General features: G+C 51.3%; 1 protein-coding gene across 2 annotated transcripts in view; it reads right to left on the minus strand.

Moving 5' to 3' along the window:
- NUP210 (nucleoporin 210) overlaps nt 1–19,206 on the minus strand; it is a 105,266-nt gene extending 86,060 nt beyond the window's left edge. For both annotated transcript variants that reach the window (XR_007404098.1, XM_025448682.3), the window contains exons 1-2: nt 19,004–19,206; nt 375–511 (exon numbers count right to left, since the gene is read on the minus strand). Coding sequence is in view for 1 of the 2 variants with exons in the window: in XM_025448682.3 (XP_025304467.1) it covers nt 375–511; nt 19,004–19,176 (310 nt within the window). In the remaining variant the exon portion in view is untranslated. The remainder of the gene's footprint in view (nt 1–374; nt 512–19,003) is intronic.
- Nucleotides 19,207–19,891: the final 685 nt, after the last annotated feature.

The following is a 19,891-nucleotide window of genomic DNA, read 5'->3' on the forward strand; positions in this document are numbered from 1 at the left end:
CTTTGGCTCAGGTCGTGATCCCAGGGTCCCAGGATTGAGTCCCACATCAGGGTCCCCACGGGGAGCCTGCTTCTCCCTCTGCCTATGTCTCTGCCTCTCTCTGTGTCTCTCATGAATAAATGAATACAATCTTTAAAAAAAAAAAAAAGAAATGAAAGCCAGCCTCCACAAGAGGGAAAACAGGACACAGTGCTGTTGGGAGGGACTAGAGCTGGTGCTGCTTGCTTGGCCTTCCCTCCTGCCTGAGCATCCTTTGCCCCAACAAGAGAAAGAGAAAGCACTGCCAAGGGCGGGCTACATGGCCAAGGTCTCAGTGGGGTAATTCCCAACTCTTGTCCCTGCCAGGGTTCCCACAGGGCACTCGAAGCTCTTACTGATGTCCTCGGCGAAGATGATGCTGGTCAGGCGGGCAGGCTGAGACAGGCGTGCCTGCACCACTGCCTTTTGGGAGCACTGCGCTTCATCCGCTCCCAGTGGCTCTATACTGGCCACCTCTGGCCGGGTAGATGACCTGCGACAAGAAGGTAAGAACTGACTCTCTGAAGCATCCCCAAGAGGCACAGCGGGGCCCAGAAGCCAAAGGTGCAATTCCCCATCTGGAGCTCCATCCCAGACTTAAACGGAGAACAAAGGTGGGCAGCATCCAGGATCTTCACACCCAGGAAGACATGGGGCCTGGCTGATGCCCCTCCAAATAGGAGAACGATCACCTGAGTGCATGGGACCTCTACACACGTTTCTGCCGAACAAATTACAGGACACCTAACACATGGGAACAATCTCCGTGATCAGTAGATGGTCACCTTACAAGACTAATCTATGCAACTAGAAATGACTATCGGTGGGAAAACTGCCTATGGTGTCTGGTTAGGAGGAACCGCTGTGTATCCCTGCTGACCTCTGGGCGAGCCTGGCACATAGCAGGTACCCGGACAGCTCTAAACAGGTCTTATAAAACCTGGACATCCTCAACTGTAAGGATAACAACAATTGCGATCATAAAATCCTGATGTGCACAAAGCTGACATTACAGAGAAGATGGGGAGAGAGACCAGTAACATCTATAAGGTGACTTTCTATTGGGAGACAGGGCTTAACAACAGGATGAAGGGATAGCATGGCTGGGGGAGTGAGCCAAGGTTAGTGCCATGGTTTCTCACCTATGACACAGGCTAACAACAGTTTCCGAGTTGAGGCGGGATGGGAATGAGTGGCTATGGGCAGAGCAGATACTTCACAGAAAGTACTGAGTGAGCATGTGTCATTGTAGTTCTCTGCAGACAGGAAGCTCAGGGGAGCCTCTGGGGGAGACCCCTCAGTGAATACCACACAAAGATCTGGTGTTTCAGGCAAGGTCCTGATGTGGGAACAGCCAGGAGCGCTTCAAGAACAGGAGGGCTAGTGTGATCTGAGACCTGAGACTCAGGTCAGGGAGCTGGGCAGCGGCTGAGGTCAAGGAGATGGGAGGTACTGGCCAGAGCCTGTGCTCTTAACCAACACCCTGACCTGCTAATGGCTTTTATTGAGAATTGTTCAAAATTTGGAGTCTAATCATCAGGAAAATGTAAGTCAAAACTACAATGTGAGATCATTACCTCACACCTGTTAGAATGGCTATTATCAAAAAGATAAGAGATAACAAGTGCTGGCAAGGAGGTGGGAAAAAGGGAGCCCTCCTGTACTATTGGTGGGAATGCAAGCTGGTGCAGCCACTCTGGAAAACAGTATGGAGGTTCCTCCAAAAAAAAATTAAAATAGAGCTACCATATGATCCATCAATTCCACTTCTGAGAATATATCCTGAGGAAATGAAATCACTAACTTGAAGAGATATCTGCACTCCCAAGTTTATTGCAGCACTCTTCACAATAACCAAGACATGGAAACAACCGAAGTGTCCATCAATTGTCAAATGCATAAAGAAAATGTGGAACACACACATACACACACACAATCACACTGGAATATTACTCAGCCACAAAATAGGAAATCCTGCCTTTTGTGGCAACACGGATGGGCCCTCAGGGTGTTATGCTCAGTGAAACAAGTCAGAGAGAAAGACAAATACTATATGAGCTTACTTATATGTGAACTCTAAAAGCAACCAAACCCATAGATGCAGAGAACAGATTGGTGGTCGCCAGAGGTGGGGCAGAGTGGGGAGGAAATGGGAGAAGGGGATCAAAAGGGACAAAGTTACCTTTAACTTACTTTAACTTACTGTAACTATGTATGTGATGGGTGGTAACTAGACTTACTGTGATCATTTTGCAATATACACATGTATCAACTCATTATGTTGTACACCTTAAACTAGTACAATGTGATATGCCAAGTACATCTCAATAAAAAAATCCTTAAAGGAGATGGCAGGAACAGAGATCAGGGAGGCACTAGAGGCCAGAAGCAAAGAGCTTGGATCTGTTCCAAAAGCAATGACAAGCCCCTGGGGGATCTTAAGCAGGTGCACGATCCAGTCCGCTGCACACTCTACAGAGCAGAAAACAAGGTGTTCCCCTCAGGGAGTTGGCAGTATAATCCAGGACCTAGGGAAGGAGGGCCCCCCATGCAGAGTGTCCAACACTCATTCCCAGGGGCTTGCACTCAGCACCCTGATCACAGCAGGCTCTTCCAGTCTTAGCTTCCTTCCCTGCCCTTTGCTTAATTAAATTCACTGGAACACCATCGATCTGGGATATTCAGAAAGAAACTCATAAGAAAAAAAAAAATGCCTGGTATTAAAAAGCAATGGTGTGAAATGTAGCCAAAGAGACATCTCCACGTCTGCTGGCATGTCACGGGTTGGGTGTCTCTCCAGGGCCAGGTAGGCACAGCAGCACCTCCTCACACACCTGAGGATGCTCTCATGGCACCAACACCACAGACATGCCGAGCTGCTGGTGGGGTGCCTGGAGACGCATCAACACCTCCACTCAAAGTACTCAGAACAGAAACCTCACCCACTGTGTTAAGGAAGGAGCCCCAAGCCCCTGAGGAAGTGCACTGCAGTCCCCTCGCAGAGGGTTTTCTTCTGAGAAAACAGCATGTCAGAGACTAAGGAAAGACAAAGTGGGCAGGGACGCATACACAGGTAAGAAAGTGAGAGGAGGTGCCTGTGACAATGCGCCTCACACCATGCTAGAAACACACTTCATTTAGCTGGTGGCAGCTCTGGGACTCAAAGATAGTTTTGTTTCTTCTTTTTAAAGATTTTATTTATTTGAGAGAGAGAGAGCATGAGAGAGAGAGAGAGCACAGCAGAGGGGAGAGGCAGGGGTAGAAGGAGAAGCAGTCTCCCCACTGAGCAGGGAGCCTGATGTGGGGCTCGATCCCAGGACCTCAAGATCATGATCTGAGCCAAAGGCAGATGCTTAACCGACTGAGCCACTCAGGCGCCCCTCTAGATAATTTTCAGGGGCACCTGGGTGGCTCAGTGGTTGAGTGTCTGCCTTTGGCCCAGGTCGTGATCCCCAGGTCCTGGGATCCAGTCCCACATTGGGCTCCTCGCAGGGAGCTTGCTTCTCCCTCTGCCTGTGTCTCTGCCTCTGTCTCTCATGAACAAATAAATAAAATCTTTTAAAAAAATTTTTAAAATTAAGATAGTTTTCAAAGACTGTTAAACAACACAAACACACACATACATAAAACACGTGGAACTGAGTGGGGAAACAAGAAAATTAGAAAACTCACACGGATGAGAAGAGGCTAAGAAGGCAGGACAAAAAAACCACAATGTGGATCCCATCCAGGAACAGAAGAAGAACATCCACGGGAAAACTGTGACATGCAAATAGTCTAGAGGTTGGTGACTATTCACTGGTGTTCATTTCTTCATCTTGATGAACGTTCCTGGTTGTGGACACATGAACTTCAGGGAAGCTGGGTAAAGGGTATAAGGAATCTCTATATTATCTTTGCAACATTTCTATAAATCTAAAATTATTCCAGGGCAGCCTGGGTGGCTCAGCAGTTTAGCGTGCCACCTTCAGCCCAGGGTGTAATCCTGGAGACTTGGGATCGAGTCCCGCATCAGGCTCCCTGCATGGAGCCTGCTTCTCCCTCTGCCTGTGTCTCTGCCTTTCTCTCTCTCTGTGTCTCTCATGAATAAATAAATAAATCTTTTTAAAAAAATAAAAGTAAAATAAAATTATTCCACAATTTATAATTTAAAAAAGACAAAAACAAAAAACAAAAAATAAATTAATTAAAAAAAGACGGGGTAGGGGGTAAATACACCAAGCACAGAGGATGTTTAGGGCATGAAACTATGCTGTCTGATATGATGATGATGACACAAGTCATTGTACGTTTGTCCAAACCCATGGGACGTAGGATGCCAAGTATGAGCCACGATGTAAGCTAAAGACTTTGGTTGCCAATGATGTGTTGATGTAGGTTCACTGATTCTAACAAATGTTGACAGTGGAGGATGTTACAGGGGGTGCTCTGTAATATGGGATTTCTGTGATTTTGGCTCAATTTCTGTGAAGGCTGAAATTGCTCTCAAAAATAAACTTTATTTCAAAAGACAATTCATCATATCCCACTTCTATGCTTCAGAAACAGTGTGGTATATGTCTTGCTTGCTCCCTGGCCCCTTGGTGGCCAGACCTGGGGGCTCCCAGTCTGGGCTGAAAACACCTCCTCACTTTTCTGAATCTCAGTCTCCTCAAGACTAAAACAAGGACAGCTACCTCTTCTCCCGCTACCTCACAGCAGCGAGCTAATCTGAGACGGAGCCCCGGGTAATGAATCAATACAGGTAAGAACGGTGCTAGGCCAGGAATCAGGAATTCTCTCTCCCGCATTCCCCCGCCCTTGCAGGGCTGCCACCTAAAGGCCCTGGCAGCCTGGAGGTCTGGCTGGAAACACCCCACCTCTCCCTCTAGGCCTGCGTGCTGCCAGGTGAGGTTCAGTCCAGATGAACCTGTCCGAGAGAAAGCTGGCAGATCACATTTAGCCTTAACAATCGCCTTAACAAAACTCACAGGTGAAATTAATTTAACAGACTCTTGGTTAGAGCAGTTTGAGATTCACACAAAATTGAGTGCTAAGTAGGGAGAGTTCCCATACTCTGTACCCCCCACACACTTGTCAACATGCCTCAAGGGAGGGTACGTCTGTGACAACTGGGAACCCACACTGACACATCACCATCACCCAGAGCCTACAGTTTACGTGGGAGTTCATTCTCGGGGCTGCAGTTGTATGAGGACATGTATCCAGCATCTGTAACCCACACTTAGTGGTTTCACTGCCCTAGAAAACCTTGTGCTCCACCGATTCATTCCTATTTTTTAAAAAGTTCCTATTAAAAAGACATTATTAAGGGGCGCCTGGGTGGCTCAGTCAGTTAAGCGTCTGCCTTTGGCTCAGGTCATGAATTCAAGGTCCTGGGATTGAGCCCCAACTTTGGTTTCCTGCCCAGCAGGGAGCCTGCTTCTCCCTCTCCCTCTGCCTGCTTTTTTTTCTCTCTCTCTCCCAAATGAATAAATCTTAAAAAAAAAAAAGCCATACTAAAGCAATAGAGGAATTAATTTTAATTATACCTATGATGTAACCCAACACATCCCAGACGTCCTCATTCCAACACACTGCCCAGCGACACCCCAGGCACTCATCACCACTTGAGGAGACGATGGCCCAGGCCAGCCAGCTCTGCGGACTGCTCTGCAGGTGGAGAGCCAGGTAGGCACATACTCCTCTCGATCCACCTCCTGTCCCGGGGTTATCTTCTAACCCCTGCCAAGGCCTGGCTTGGGAGTTGGCGGGTGCTGAGTGCTCTTACCACCTCTTGAGAAAGTTTCCCCTCTTCACCTTAAGGGCTGATCCAAGGGTGCTAAGTCTCCAGATAACAGCCTCCAGATAAGACAAAGCAGCATGCTGGACCTCCAGCTGGAAGGAGGCGCCCACCCCATCCTGAGGCCTGCAGGCTGTCCTAGCATCCCAGCCAGGAGACAGGGGGATCCCACGCAGGGGAGACAGGCTCCAGCACAGGCTGGCAGCAGGCTTCAGCCTCAGTCACTGCACCTGCTCAACTCGGCTAAGCTGGGGCAATGGGAGCCACACTCCTTAACAGGGCATCTGGGAGGGCCAGAAAGCACCTCATAAGAAACACTAAAGTGCCGAGAAACGTCGGCAGATGTGGCAGACGGCCAGGCCTGGGACAGACCATGCCACATTCCCTACCCGCTCATGTCGCCAACAAATTTTCTCTGATCTCCAGGATGCTGCATCTGAAGCTTCTGGAATGGCTCATGCCAGCCCCCTACAGGAGGGTTTATGACAGCCTAGGGTTGTGTTTCTGTTACCAGCAGAAGGGCTCTTTTCAGTTATCTGACATTTTCTGGGACATCCTGAGGCCTGCCTGCTTCAGCTGGTACTTTAAAGAGGCACAAAAGAACCTCAGAATCCAGTAATTGTGTGTCTCTGTCACAGTGAGGTTCACATGGAATATAGGTGAAAAAGCATATTCGAAAGTGTTTGTCGGGAATGTGTCAGGCAGGCATCCTTGGGACTCGAAGCCCAAACGGAGACTGCCAGGGGAAGGGGGTAAAAACACTGGGCAGCAACCAGGACAGAGGGGCACCTGGTGGCTCAGTTGAGCATCTGCCTTTGAGTCCCACGTCGGGCTCCCTGCAGGGAGCCTGCTTCTCCCTCTGCCTGTGTCTCCGCCTCTGTCACTCTCATGATTCAACTTCTAAATATAAATATTTCCCCCTAACAGTGAACATAACTTAGAGAATGGCTGTTGTGCCCTCACTGTACAGGGAAGTAAACAGAGGCTCAGAAAGAGGGAACTGGTTATGGGCCATGCTGAGGGCCAGGGCCAGCACACATGTGATCCAAGGCCAAATTTGGGTGTCTTCTGCTCTTCAAGTCCCCTTCTGGATACACAGAAGTGCTCTCTCTGCATCTCACAGATCTCCAAGTGGGCTTAAAAAACCGTACAGATGCTCTGGAAGGGTAGGCTGGCTTCATCCGGGGCTGGGCATGAAGACCTGGCTACACATATGCAATTCTGGCATATTTCTGCTTCCAGGATCTGGCAAAAGAATCACCTTTTCCAGAGAGGGAGAACGGGTAATTCTCAAAACACAACAGTTAATCACACGAAGCCAGGCAGGGAGTGGCAGAGGAGATAAGAGAGGGAATGATGAGCAAGAGCACCTCACATCTGGCTAGTGCTGAGACCTCAAGGGACAATTTTTTTATTAAAAAATAAAAGTATGGGACACCTGGCTGGCTCAGTTGGAAGAGCATGTGACTCTTGATCTTGGGGTCATGAGTTCAAGCCCCATGGGGGCTATAGCGATTACCCAAATAAATAAAACTTTAAAATATAATATAAAAAGGTGCTGGGGGAGTTCAATAATCTTATGTGTCAGCTTGACTGGGTCAAGAGGTCACTTGGGTAAACATTATTCTGGGTGTTTCTGCAAGGGTATTTTTGGATGAGATTAACATTTAAACCAGTAGACTAAGTAGATTGCCCTAATGTCAGTGGGCCTCACCCAATCAGTTGAAGGCCTGAATAGACCAAAAGAGCTGATCCTCTTCCAATTAAGAATTTCTCTTGTCTGACTGCCTTTGTATTGGGACATTGGCTTATTGCCTTCAGACTCAAACAAACATCAGCTTTTCCTGGGTCTCCAGCCTGCAGCCTTTAGATGAGAGTTTTATCATTGGCTTTCCTGGGTCTCTAGTTTTGCCAACTCATCCTGTAGATCTTGGGGTTTGTGAGCCTCCAAAATCACATGGGCCAATTCCTTATAATAAATCTCTTTAAATATAATAAAATTATATACTATTGGTCCTGTTTCTCTAGAAAATCCTTACTAATACAGGGAGAAGGAAAAAGATCACAAAGGGGATTGTCCACCATGTGTTATGCCCAGAGCTGAAAACTGATACCCATCAGATTACTTATCCTCCAGCATGCCCATCTGGGAAAATGAAGCTGAGGCTTAGAGAGGTCCAGCAATTTCCCCAAAGCCACACAGCTGTAAGTGGCAGGGCCAGGGATCACAAGAAGGTCTGTGCAACAAAAGGTCCAATATTTCTCCCACTTCATGAGTCTCTTCCCCAGGGTATGGCACACACAACACTGGAGAGGAGTGGTACACAGATGAACTGATTTCAATGGACTCTTTATGTATTTCAATCATTATTCTTTCATTTTAAATTGTTTTAGGAAAAATAAATATATTAAACTCATGAGCTCATAGACGTTAATACTGAAGACAACATCAATATCAAAAAAAAAAGAGAGAAAGACATTTTGTTGAAATAGTAAATTCCAATATCATCATACATAAAAAGGCCCAACTCTGACAGGGGCACAAAGCATCTGCAGTTTGACAGCGTGGGTGGCGTGGGGTCCAGGGAGAGTGAGGGGCTGAGCCTCGCCACACCAGCCACATCTCCTCTCTGGTACTATTGTATCCACTACCATTTCCCAAGGTTTCCAGAAAAACAAAGACAGAGCAGCCTTGCACAGTGATACAAACAGCTCTGAAAACACGTCCTGGCTTGTACATCTTTCCACTTCCCCCCAGTTTAAATTAACTGCCACTCCGCAGAAAGGACTGGTGGTGCCTCAGCTGGCACACACTTGCTTCCTCCCTAGGTCTCGGCAGGGGCCAGCAGGTCTGTCCCACCATCTCACACACCAGCACTCCCCAGGGCCCCCGGGACAGGCTCCAGTGGCTTTCCTGGGCCCCTGTGCAGGGTGCTAAGCAGCACTTGGTGATGCTCTCTCACCCGTGGCTGTCTGCTTGCTACCAGGTAAGGCCCTAAGATGGCACAGTGCTGCCACTCACCAGCTGTGTGGCCTTTGGCAGATGATTCAACCTCTCTGGGCCTCGGTTTCATCTACACAATGGAATAAACATCATTCCTGCCGCAAAGGATTGGGGGCTTAGATGGCATAGAAAATATTAAACTCTTACCACGGGCCTTGTACATAGGAAGCTCACAAGTTCAGGAAACAGAAGGTGGTTCCCAAATGAGGGGTCTTTGGTACAGTTCTGACCACAAGAACTTTGCTTGTTAAAGACAGTTAGACAGGGATGCCTGGCTGGCTCAGTTGGTGGAACGTGCAGCACATGATCTTGGGGTTGTAAGTTTGAGCCTCATTTGGGTACAGACGTTACTTAAAATGAAATCTTAAAAATGAATGAAGGCAGTCAGGTAGACAATGCAGGTCCTTCTATACCGTGATCACTTATGCCTCACGCTGTCCATCCCCTTCCCTGAGTGATGGTCCCTGCTGTCAGGGCCCCCACGGCAGCTTCACCATGAGCCCCACCACCCACAAAAGCAGACATCTTCAGAACCACAAGCAAAGATTCAAGTCCAAGACAGGGTTGCTGGCCTGAGGCCACACTGCTGGCAAGATCCCAAGCCACTGGACTTGGAGTCTAACCTCTACTCAGAAGCCCGCTTCTCCCTCCACCCTACCCCAGCTCTCACACCTTCATTCTTTTGCTGCTGTTCCTGCCACTTCACACACCCTTCTCCAAGCTCTCTGGCTACACAGCCTTCATAGCTCACAGTAAATGGCAGCTCTTCCATGGACCCATCCCCAAGCCTCCTCACACCTCTCCTCTCAGGCCCACAGCCCCACAGGTCCTCCATGGGGTCCCTAATACACACATTCATTCATTCATTCATTCACCAAATCCATACTGACTGGGTCACATGCCATATTTCAGGTACTGTTCTAAGTGCTGGGGAGTACACCAAAGTACAAAATCTGCATTAGTCCCCACCTTCATGAAGCCTTCATCTCAGTGAGAAACAAAACAAATAAGCGAATATAGGATCTTACACAATAGGGCTGTGAACAAACATAAAGCAGGGATGGGAAAGGTTGTGATTTTCAGGAGGATGATCAGAGGAGGGCTAACAGAGAGGATGACTTTTTTTTAAAGATTTTATTTATTTATTCATGAGAGACACAGACAGAGAGGCAGAGACATAGGTGAAGGGAGAAGCAGGCTCCCTGTGGGGAGCCCAATGTGGGACTCAATCCCAGGACCCCGGGATCACACCCCAAGCCAAAGGCAGATGCTCAAGCACTGAGCCACCCAGGTGCCCCAAGAGGGTGACGTATGAACACAGCCTCAAATGTGTCTGAAGCAGAGGCCATCATTGGCTCTTTGAACATCTGGAAGAAGAGCATTCAAGGCAAAAGGATCAACATGCCCAAATGGCTCAAGCCAAAGGCTCAGCAATGACCCTCTTCCTGTCCAACTTCCCTCAGAGACAGTGTGAGGACAGAGCCTGTGGCCTGTTCCTTCCTTGCCCCCACTGGCCCTAGCACAAGACTCTGGTACAAGGTCCTATAGATGCCTTGTCAGGCTATAGATTCTCTTCTATTCCTCATTTGCTACAAATTTTTATCATGAATGGACACTGAATGCTTTGCACCTATGGAGACAACTAATTATATGGCTTTTATTCTTCATTCTATGGATATGGTGAATTACACTGATTGCTAAAGTTAAACCAACATTGCATTCCTGGGATTTACCCCAGTGGGTCATGATGACACATCACTCTATTTTAGATTTTTCTGGATTTGATTTGCTCTTATTTTATGAAAGAATGTTTTACCTTTGGCCTGTGGATTTCTTTTTCTTGTAATGTTTTCGTTTGGTCTGCAATCAGTGGAATGCTGGCCTCATAAAATGGCCTAGGAAATAATCACTCTTTGTCTCCTTCCCAGAAGAGTTCATAAAAAATGTGTACTACTTCTTCCTTAAATGTTTCATAGGATTTACAGACAGGTCATCTGGGCTTGGAATTTTCTTTATGAGAGGGTTTTTGATTATACACCTAATTTTACCAAATGCCCTAAATGGAACAGAAGGCAAGGAGGATGTCACTCCTGTAGGGGGCTTATGTTGGATTTTGGCTGCCCAGCCTCCATCCACATCTTTCAGTTTACAGCACCCAGCTTTTCTGTGAGTGGTGCCTCTCCTCCACTCTTAGACACATAAGGCTCCAGAGAGTTTCACACTTCTCTGGACACGAGAAGGCCGGTGGCTGGGGCCTGGCCAGTTGGCTCTGTGTTCACCTGGCCAGAGAGGGTTTCAGCCCCAAGCATGTGCCCAGGTGAGTTAGCCAGAAAGGGCCATGTGGCCTCTGTTCCACTAGACTTGCCTCTAGGGGTTGTACGGCTGGAACTGTGATCTTGCTTCCCCAGGAGAGTACCTGGCCAGAGCCAAGACAAGAGGACTGAGAAACCCAGGTCCTGCTAACAATCAGGGAAACCCTGCAGGACAGAATTCAGTGCCAGGAGCCCAAGCAACATTCCTTTGTTTTATTTAAACTGTTTTGGCTTGAGCCAAATGCACCACAAATGTTTCATTTGCTCCAAACATCTTATTAAAACCCCCATCTGACGGGCGCCTGGGTGGTGGCTCAGTCGGTTGAGCTTGGGAGCCTTGATCTCAGCTCAGGTCTTGATCTCGTGGTCATGAGTTCGGGCCCCACACTGGGTTCCATGGTGGGTGTGGAGCCTACTTAAAAACAAAAGACCAAAAAAAACAAACAAACAAACAAAAAAAGACCATTTGATACCCCAGGAGACCCCCACATGGACATTAAGTCACCAGCCCGAGCTCATATTCTCAGAAAAACAGCTCGGTCCAGCCTAGTTCTGGACTCCTGCTCTGGACACTGCCCTACTCCCTAATGCTGAACACACAACTCTTCAAAACAGGGCCAAAGGCCTCTGGCACCATCAGGCCTGCCCATGGGGAGGGCCTGGGCTCCCAGATTCCAGCAGAAGATGGCCTCAACCCCCTCCTGAATCATTACCCCACCTGTATCTTTCAGACTGCTTTTGAAAAGTGTCATTGGTTTTATTAAACCAACCAATGGCTGAGAAGCACCAGCACGGCTCCCCGTGTACCCCAGAATCACGCCAGCTCTGGGGTAGGTGACCTGGTTTTGAATGTGGCTCTTCCACTAACTGGTTCCTGATCTCTGGCTCCCAAATTGCACAGGGAGTGGTCATTCTTACCAAAAAGGGTTTTGTTTTTAGGATTAAGTGGGGAGTAATAGAAAGGGACTAGCAAAAAAATGGGTTCTGCTATTCTGGTTCCCACTGCCACACACCCCCTGTGTGATATCTGAAGCCTCTGGATGTGCATCTGTGGCCTGTGGGGGAGCCAGCTGGACACCTGCATGTCTGCCAACCCCTCCCCACCTTCCAGGCCCCCTCCCGGACCAGTCACATCCAAGTACACCCTTGTATCTTTCCCTTATTTTTTTTTCTTTTAAATTGATTCTTCTTTAAAGAAAAAGTACTTGGAGAGAAAACCTTCTATCACTAGTATAAATGGAAAGCCAATACCATTTGCCATACATCTCAGGTAAACCATAAAAACAAACATGAATCAAAACAATGTGACTAGGCTCTGGGGGAGGGGGCACTGCTTCCTGCAAAGGTTCTGGGCTCATGTCCCTGCTCACAGGAGACAGGCAAATATTCCACGGTGTTAAGGAAAGCAGAATGGTGGCTTCCGGGGGCTGCAGGAGGAGGAAGGGGGGGGTGGTGTTCCCTGTCTGATGGGATCAGAGTTTCAGTTGAAGATTATAGAAAAGTCCTGGAGGTAGATGGTGGGGATGGTGGCACAACAGTGAGAATGTCATTAAACACCACAACTGTATACCTAAAAACAATTAACACGGCAAATTTTACAGCATGTATGTCTTACCATAATTTTTTTAAAAATGTAAATAGCATATTGGCATCAGAGATACATTTTTATGTTGAGGAACTCTAAAGACTGACTGTGGCTGTTGAAGGGGTTAATCTCACACACGGTGGGTGCTCTGGGGCCCCACTGCCCCAGGGGAGCCATTCCCCACTCCTCAGAACACAGGAACAGGAGCGGGGCAGGGGAGCTCAAGGACACAGGAGCGTCAGGCCAGAAAGCAAGAGTCCAAAAGGAGAAGTGAGAGATGTCCAAAGAACAGGGGTGGGTGGGGGCGGGGAAAGCACAGCCCACCCGCCATCCACCTGCGTGCCAGCCCCTCTGCAGCAGAGACAGGGCCTGCAGGGAGGAAGCCACCCAGAGGGGCTGGCAGAGGAAGCAGGAAGAAAACAACCCAGCACCAGGTCAACTCTAGTCAACATACACTTCCCGGCACCTCCCTCAGCAGGTCCATGAGGGGAAATGAGGGAGGCCCCACCAGCCCTGCGGGGACCGGAGTTGCGGGTAGCCCCCGAGGCTGATGCAGAGCAGAGCAGAGATCCAGGCCCTGAGAACCAACTGGTCCCAGGCTAACACAGCCCAAGTCCTGACCCCAGCAAGCCACTTCCTATCTCCTAACCACGGCCCACAAGGTCCCACATGGCCCGGCCCCTGCCAACTTCTCTAACCTCACCCTTCCCCTCACCGAGCTTGCCTTCTCTGTGCCCCTCTAGCAAGTCTGGCCCCTCCTCAGGCCTTTGCACTTGCTGCTCCTCTGGCTGATACGAGCTCAAGTCCCAGGCCAGCTTCAAAAAGGATTTTCTCCTGACCACGTTCTCCAGAATGGCACATCACCCTCTTCTGCAATCGTTATACACATGCTATTTTATGTCCTTTGCAGACTTATTACCACACAAAAGGCAGCCCCTGTCATCTTCGTTTATTATTTAACTCTCCCAACCAGCTGCAGGCTCCAGGAATGGAGCCTATGCCCACTATTCCATGACCCAGGATGAGGAGTAGTGCCCGGATGGGCTGTAAGCACAAACACGCATCACCTGGTAAGTGGATCCCCAGCCCTCACCTGGCAATCAGTGTTGCTGGTCAGGGCTTGTCCTCCCAGGGAATCTGGGCAGGCTGGTTCTTCACAGTGAGCACTGGTGGGCCACTGGCTGAATTAAACCCACTTTTCAGGTTAAGCCTCCACACTATAAATGCTTTATTTTAATTTTAGTGCCTGACTCTCCAATTTCCCCTGGGTCCTACTGCCTCCTCACCAATCCAGCTTCCAGCATGCAAACACCCCCGTCCTGCAGGTTGAGTCGGTGGGCTCAGCATAAGGCAGCTGGGTGGAATGACTTTCCAACTTGGCTCAGTGTGCAGAGGGATTTCTGGAAGAGCCCAAGGAAATGGCAGGCCCCCTTTCTCTCCCACTTTCCCCAGGCTACAAGGGGACTGGTCACTTCCTTCCATTGGGGGCAGGCCCAGAGGCCCTGAGAGGTGCCACTGGCCTTGGACCTCGCACAGCTGCAGGTCAACAGAGGGGCTGTTGGCTCTTCCATGCCTACTGCTTCCCAAGGATGATCTGAGGTATGTGGGACACAACACCCACCATGACAAGTTCCACCGAGTGGGGACCCATGCAGCAGGACGGGGGTCCCATTTGCTCCTCCAAGAAGGCTTATGCCTGTGGCTGAGAAGTGCACCGTGGCAGAGGGGCTGTTGGCTCTTCCATGCCTACTGCTTCCCAAGGATGATCTGAGGTGTGTGGGACACAACACCCACCATGACAAGTTCCACCGAGTGGGGACCCATGCAGCAGGACAGGGGTCCCATTTGTTCCTCCAAGAAGGCTTATGCCTGTGGCTGAGAAGTGCACCGTGGTTCAGGACCAAGCCTGGCAGACACACCAGGCAGCTCCAGGGTGCCTCGGGGAGACTTTCAGGAGCAGGAAAGGGGGAGAATTCTGAGCACAGCAGTTTAGTGGGGGCTGCAGGATGCCCTGCCTGGATGTCGATCCAACTCCCCTCAGCTTGCAGCGCTGCATGCAGCTCACGGTGTACACACACAACCTTATCCAGTCAAACACCCTTGACCAAGAGGGCTGCCTCACCCAGAGGCCGGGGAGGTTGCACAACACCCCCTTCCCCCTGCAGCAGCCAATGGCCAGCTGATCACGGGTGAAAGAAAAGCTCAAAAGCTTGCTCTATCCTGCACCTCAAGGGAGGTGGACCTGAAGTGGAATTCAACTCCACAGGGTCACAAGGGCCATACAGACTTTCTCTAGGACCACATCCTTGCTCATCTCCTTCCTCTTTCCTATCCTGCCTCCCAGGAGAGCACACTCTCAAATAAACTACATACAACCAAATCCTCGTCTCTGGCTGTACTGGGAAACCAACCCAAGATACTCACTTTCTCCAAGACTGGGGAAACCAGAACACTGTGGGACTTTGATCACAGGGAAAAGCATAAGCAGATGGTGGAAGAGCAACCAAGCAGAATGGTGCTCAGACACTCAAAGCTTAGGAAGACAATGAAGCACCATAGAAGAATACTTGAGTCTTAATATGAGCTGGAGAAGCTAGGGTCAGTTGGTGGAGCATGCAACTCTTGATCTCAGGGTCGTGAGTTCAAGCCCCATGTTGGGTGTAGAGATTACTTAAAAATAAAATCTTAAAAAAAAAAAAAAAACGGCCTAATGAAAGATATTTCATAGAACATTTTCAGTAACACGAAATAGCCAAAAGAAGAATAAGAAACTTGTCTCACAACCAGCAATGCAACTAGAAGGATTCAATCAGTGTCTAGCAAACACACCAGAGGCCACAAGTCCCTGAGTGGGGTGGGAATGGGGGCATCCCTGTGAGCTCCCACTTGACTCAGAAACTATCACCACAGACCTTCCTCCACTTATGACACTGTTAGGCCCCAATAAACCTACCCTGAGTTGAAAATATCTCAAGTCGAAAGCGCATATGATACACCAAACACACCAGAGATCATAGTGCAGCCTGGCGTACTCTAATCATGCTGGGAACACTTACGTTAGCCTGCAGTTGGACAAAATCCTCTAACACAGATCTGTTTGATGATAAAGTACTGAGTATATCATGTAACTTACTGAATACTATATTGAAAGTGAAAAACAGAATGTTGTATGAGTACAGAATGGTTGTAAGGGTATCTGTTGTTGACTCTGTGATCATGTGGCTGAACTGGAGCTGAGGCTGCAGCCACTGCCCAGCACCATGGGACAGTGTCATATTGCATGTCACTAGCCTGGGAAAAGATCCAAATTTGAAATTCCAAGTACAGTTTCTACTGAATGAGTATCATTCTTGCACCTTCATTATAAAGTTGAACAATCTAAGTGGAACTATTGTTCATCAGGGTCCATCTGTATTTATGTGACATCACACATAGCCCTTCCTTCTGAGGCTCAGAGTACAACATGGGCAATTTATACTACATGATCTCTATGACTCCTATGGCCCAAAAATTGTCTAATGATCTGATGCTATAAAATCAAGAAACAGGAAAAGTGAACTTAGACCCACTGGCTGAGGCATGCAGTAATTTCTGTAAGCTTGGAGCCTGGCACCAAATTCAAAGGATTGAGTAAGAATTCCCCCAATGTCCAGGAGAGTTTTTATTTTTCATTTTTTTAATCTTCATGTCAGATTTAACAATGAACTTCTTGGATGAAGAGGTTATTTTCCTCCCAGGTTTAGATAACTGCAGATAAATAGCTTGTCTGCATGCCAACTCTTAAAATTTCCAAAAGAGTCTTCAAAAACTACAGCAACAGAGGACCAAAGTAGGAACAGCACTACTAAAAATAAATATTTTCAATGCTTGATTGATGGAAGGTTTTCCTATGAAGTTAAGGGGAAAATCACAACCACAAAACACCTCTGAGGAGACACTTAAGTGAGGCAGTCACACATTTGCAATAAAAATTATGGATCAGATGCCAAACAAGCTATAAGGTACTTAGCACTTCTCTGATGTATAAGAGATTAGGAATCATTTTTTTTTCTTCTCCCCCCTCCCTTCCCTTCTTCTTAAGAAGCTATACAAATAAATTAAAAACCACCAGCCTCTCTCAGAAAAGAAAATGTATTTAGAGAAAGGGAAAAAAAAAAAAAAAAGGTTACTTCAGAAAAAAATAAAAAAAACACAGCTATAGAATCTCAAAGGAAGTAGCGTACAAATTCATTTGAAGCCAGCTGTTTTCAAAAACTGGCTTCCTCTTTTCTTGCCTATCTGTCAAGAAGAAAAGACACCTTCAACCAGAGAGCAGGTTTGCATCTCCTGAAAGGAGGGACTAATGGCTCATCTTCCCACACCAGACAACGCCCGAGGGCACCTGGGTGGCTCAGCGGTTGAGCCTCTGCCTTCAGCTCTGGGTGTGATCCCAGGGTCCTGGGATTGAGTCCTGCATCGGGCTCCCCTGCATCGGGCTCCCTGCAGGGAGCCTGCTTCTCAATCTGCTTGTGTCTCTGTCTCTCTATTTATCTCATGAATGAATAAATAAAATCTTAAAAAAAAAAAAAAAAAAGACAATGCCCTAGTCAGGGATATAGAAGACTTTATGCTGAAGGTCAGCCTCTGATACCAAGGCAGGAACAAGACCCTTCAGGTGCATCAGGCACTAAACCCAAAATGCAATTGGCTGACACAGCATGGCCTTATTTCAGGAGGCCAACTTTCAGAAAATAAATAGCTGCTGTAGTACACTTGAAGAAGAATGCTCCTCTGGGCTCTGAGGACCATACTTGCATATATGCGCAGACTGACATACAGACTTAAAACACACACACACACACACACACACCCCTGGTTCTGTAACAGAGATCGTGCCTTGGTAAGCCTCCACACTGACCTTGGCAAAAGACAGGTGAAGAAAGGGAGAGGCAAAAAGTGTAGCCTACAGGCCAGCAGCCAGAGAGCTGCCTTTGATCTCCCGTCTCCACCCTGCAGGAGGAGAAGCCGCCTTCTCCTCAAGGTGCTGGAGGGAAGGTCAGGACCACATCACCCTGCCCAGCCAGGAGCTAGCCAGGTCTCTCTGTCTCGGAGGAGGAGGAGGGGGAGGAGGAAACGGGGAACAGAGGCCTCTAGTTTCATTACTTTCTGGGGTTTCCAATATCCCATCCCCCACCCCCAATGCAGGATTCCGGAGTTCCCCCAGGAAGCCAGGAGGAGAGTTGGGGAAAAAAAGCCTGGGTTTTGAGCATAAAGGCCTAACCTCACCCTGGACAACCTGGGGTGAATCACCAACCATTCCTTGCCTTTCATTTCTCATCTGTAAAATGGGTCCCCGGGGTTTCCTGCGCGAGTCCTTTCATCACAGGTTTAATGTTCCTCCCAATGAGGCCGAACGGGTGTAATTCTTCCCACACAGACCCAATTCCCACACCAGTCTGGCGCCGGAGAGGAGGCTCCCCCCACCACTAGACAAAATCAAGAAATCTGCGTCTCCAGACTCGGCTCTGCAGGGCCCGGACCACCGCCCGCCGGAGTCCCGGACAACAAGGGGAAGTTAGGCAACGTGGGTGGACCCCCGGCCCCGGGGCACCCCCTTCCCGGGGCCCTCCGCGGCGTCGGGCGCCCTCCTCAAGTGAGGCCGACCCGGGGCCCCTCCTCGCCCGCAAACACCGGCACACACCGCCGCCGGCCAGGCCCCGCTCCCCTCGGCCCCAGCGGCCAGCAGGCCCGGCGGCGCCATGCGCAGGGGAGGCCCCCAGCGCGCACGCCGCCGAGCCCGCCGCCAGCCGCTCCGGCCGCCCTGGCCCGGGGAGCGCGCCGCGCACCTGCTGCGCGCCCGCCTGCCGCAGCGCCCCCGGCCGCCCCGCCGCGCCCTCCCCGCCCCCGGCCGCCCCGCCGCCCCCGGCCGCCCCGCCGCGCCCTCCCCGCCCCGCCGCTCCCGGCCGCCCCGCCGCGCCCTCCCCGCCCCGCCGCTCCCGGCCGCCCCGCCGCGCCCTCCCCGCCCCCGGCCGCCCCGCCGCCCCCGGCCGCCCCGCCGCGCCCTCCCCGCCCCGCCGCTCCCGGCCGCCCCGCCGCGCCCTCCCCGCCCCCGGCCGCCCCGCCGCCCCCGGCCGCCCCGCCGCGCCCTCCCCGCCCCGCGCCCGCCCGGCCTGGAAGCCGCGCGCCCGCAGGCCTCGCCGCCCCGGCCAGCGACTCGCGGCCGCGCTCTCCCCGCCCTCCCCGCGCCGCCGCACCTGCCGCGCCCCCGCCCGCCTGCCCGGCCCGGCCCGGGCCCCTCCTCGGCCGTGGGCCGCGCGCCTCACCAGCGGTAGCAGCCCTCCGAGGCCTCCAGCGTGAAGTTCACGCGCGTGGCCCGCGTGAAGGGCAGCAGCACTTTGGGGATGTTGAGCTTGGCCGCCGCGGCGGCCGGGCCCAGCGCCAGCAGCACCGGGAGCGCGAGCAGCAGCCTCGGCGGCCCCCGGCCCCGCGCCGCCATCCTCGCGGCGCTTCACCTCCCGCGACCCGGCGCCCGGCCGCCCGCGCGCTCCCCCTCGCGCTCCCCCTCGCGCCCTCGCTCCCGCCCGCGCGCCGGGCCGGCAGGTGATAAGCGCGGGAGGGAGGAGGCGGGGCGAGGGCCGCGGCCCAGGGCCACTTCCTGGGCCCGCGGGCCCGAGCGCGGGAACTGAGGGGGCCGAGCCCGCGGCGACCCCACCCCCGGCCCAGGCCCGCGCCCCCTCGAGCGCGCGGGGCGGAGGGAGCGTCTGGAGCGCGCGCCTGGGCCACGCGGTGCAAGCCCGGGGGAGGGGGCGGAGGGGCGCGTAGGAGGTGGGGCGCTTGCCCCGGGGCTCGGGGGACCGGGCCTGAGCCCGAGCCGCGGGCGGCGGGAGCGGGGCCGGGGCGCGCCCACGCGGGGCCGAACTGCACGCGCGCGCGCCTGCGGGCCACCCTCCGGCCGCGCGGGAACCCCTGCGCGGTCTTCTGGTGTCCACGCTCACCCCCGTGGGTTCAAACTCTGGCTGTACCCGGCGCGGTGCCTTCCAGCCGCCCGTGCGCCCATTCGCTGGGCGAGTGAGCCTGGCGGGTTGGGGGGGGCGCGCAAACGAGGCCGCGGAGCCTCGGTGACCCGGAGCTCGTCGGAGAGACGGACAGACACCCTGGAAATCGGGAATGCGGAGCGCCGAGGTGCACCGCATTCCGCTGGTACTTTCTAG

Source organism: Canis lupus, chromosome 20, assembly GCF_003254725.2.
Source record: "Canis lupus dingo isolate Sandy chromosome 20, ASM325472v2, whole genome shotgun sequence".
NCBI lineage: Eukaryota > Metazoa > Chordata > Mammalia > Carnivora > Canidae > Canis > Canis lupus.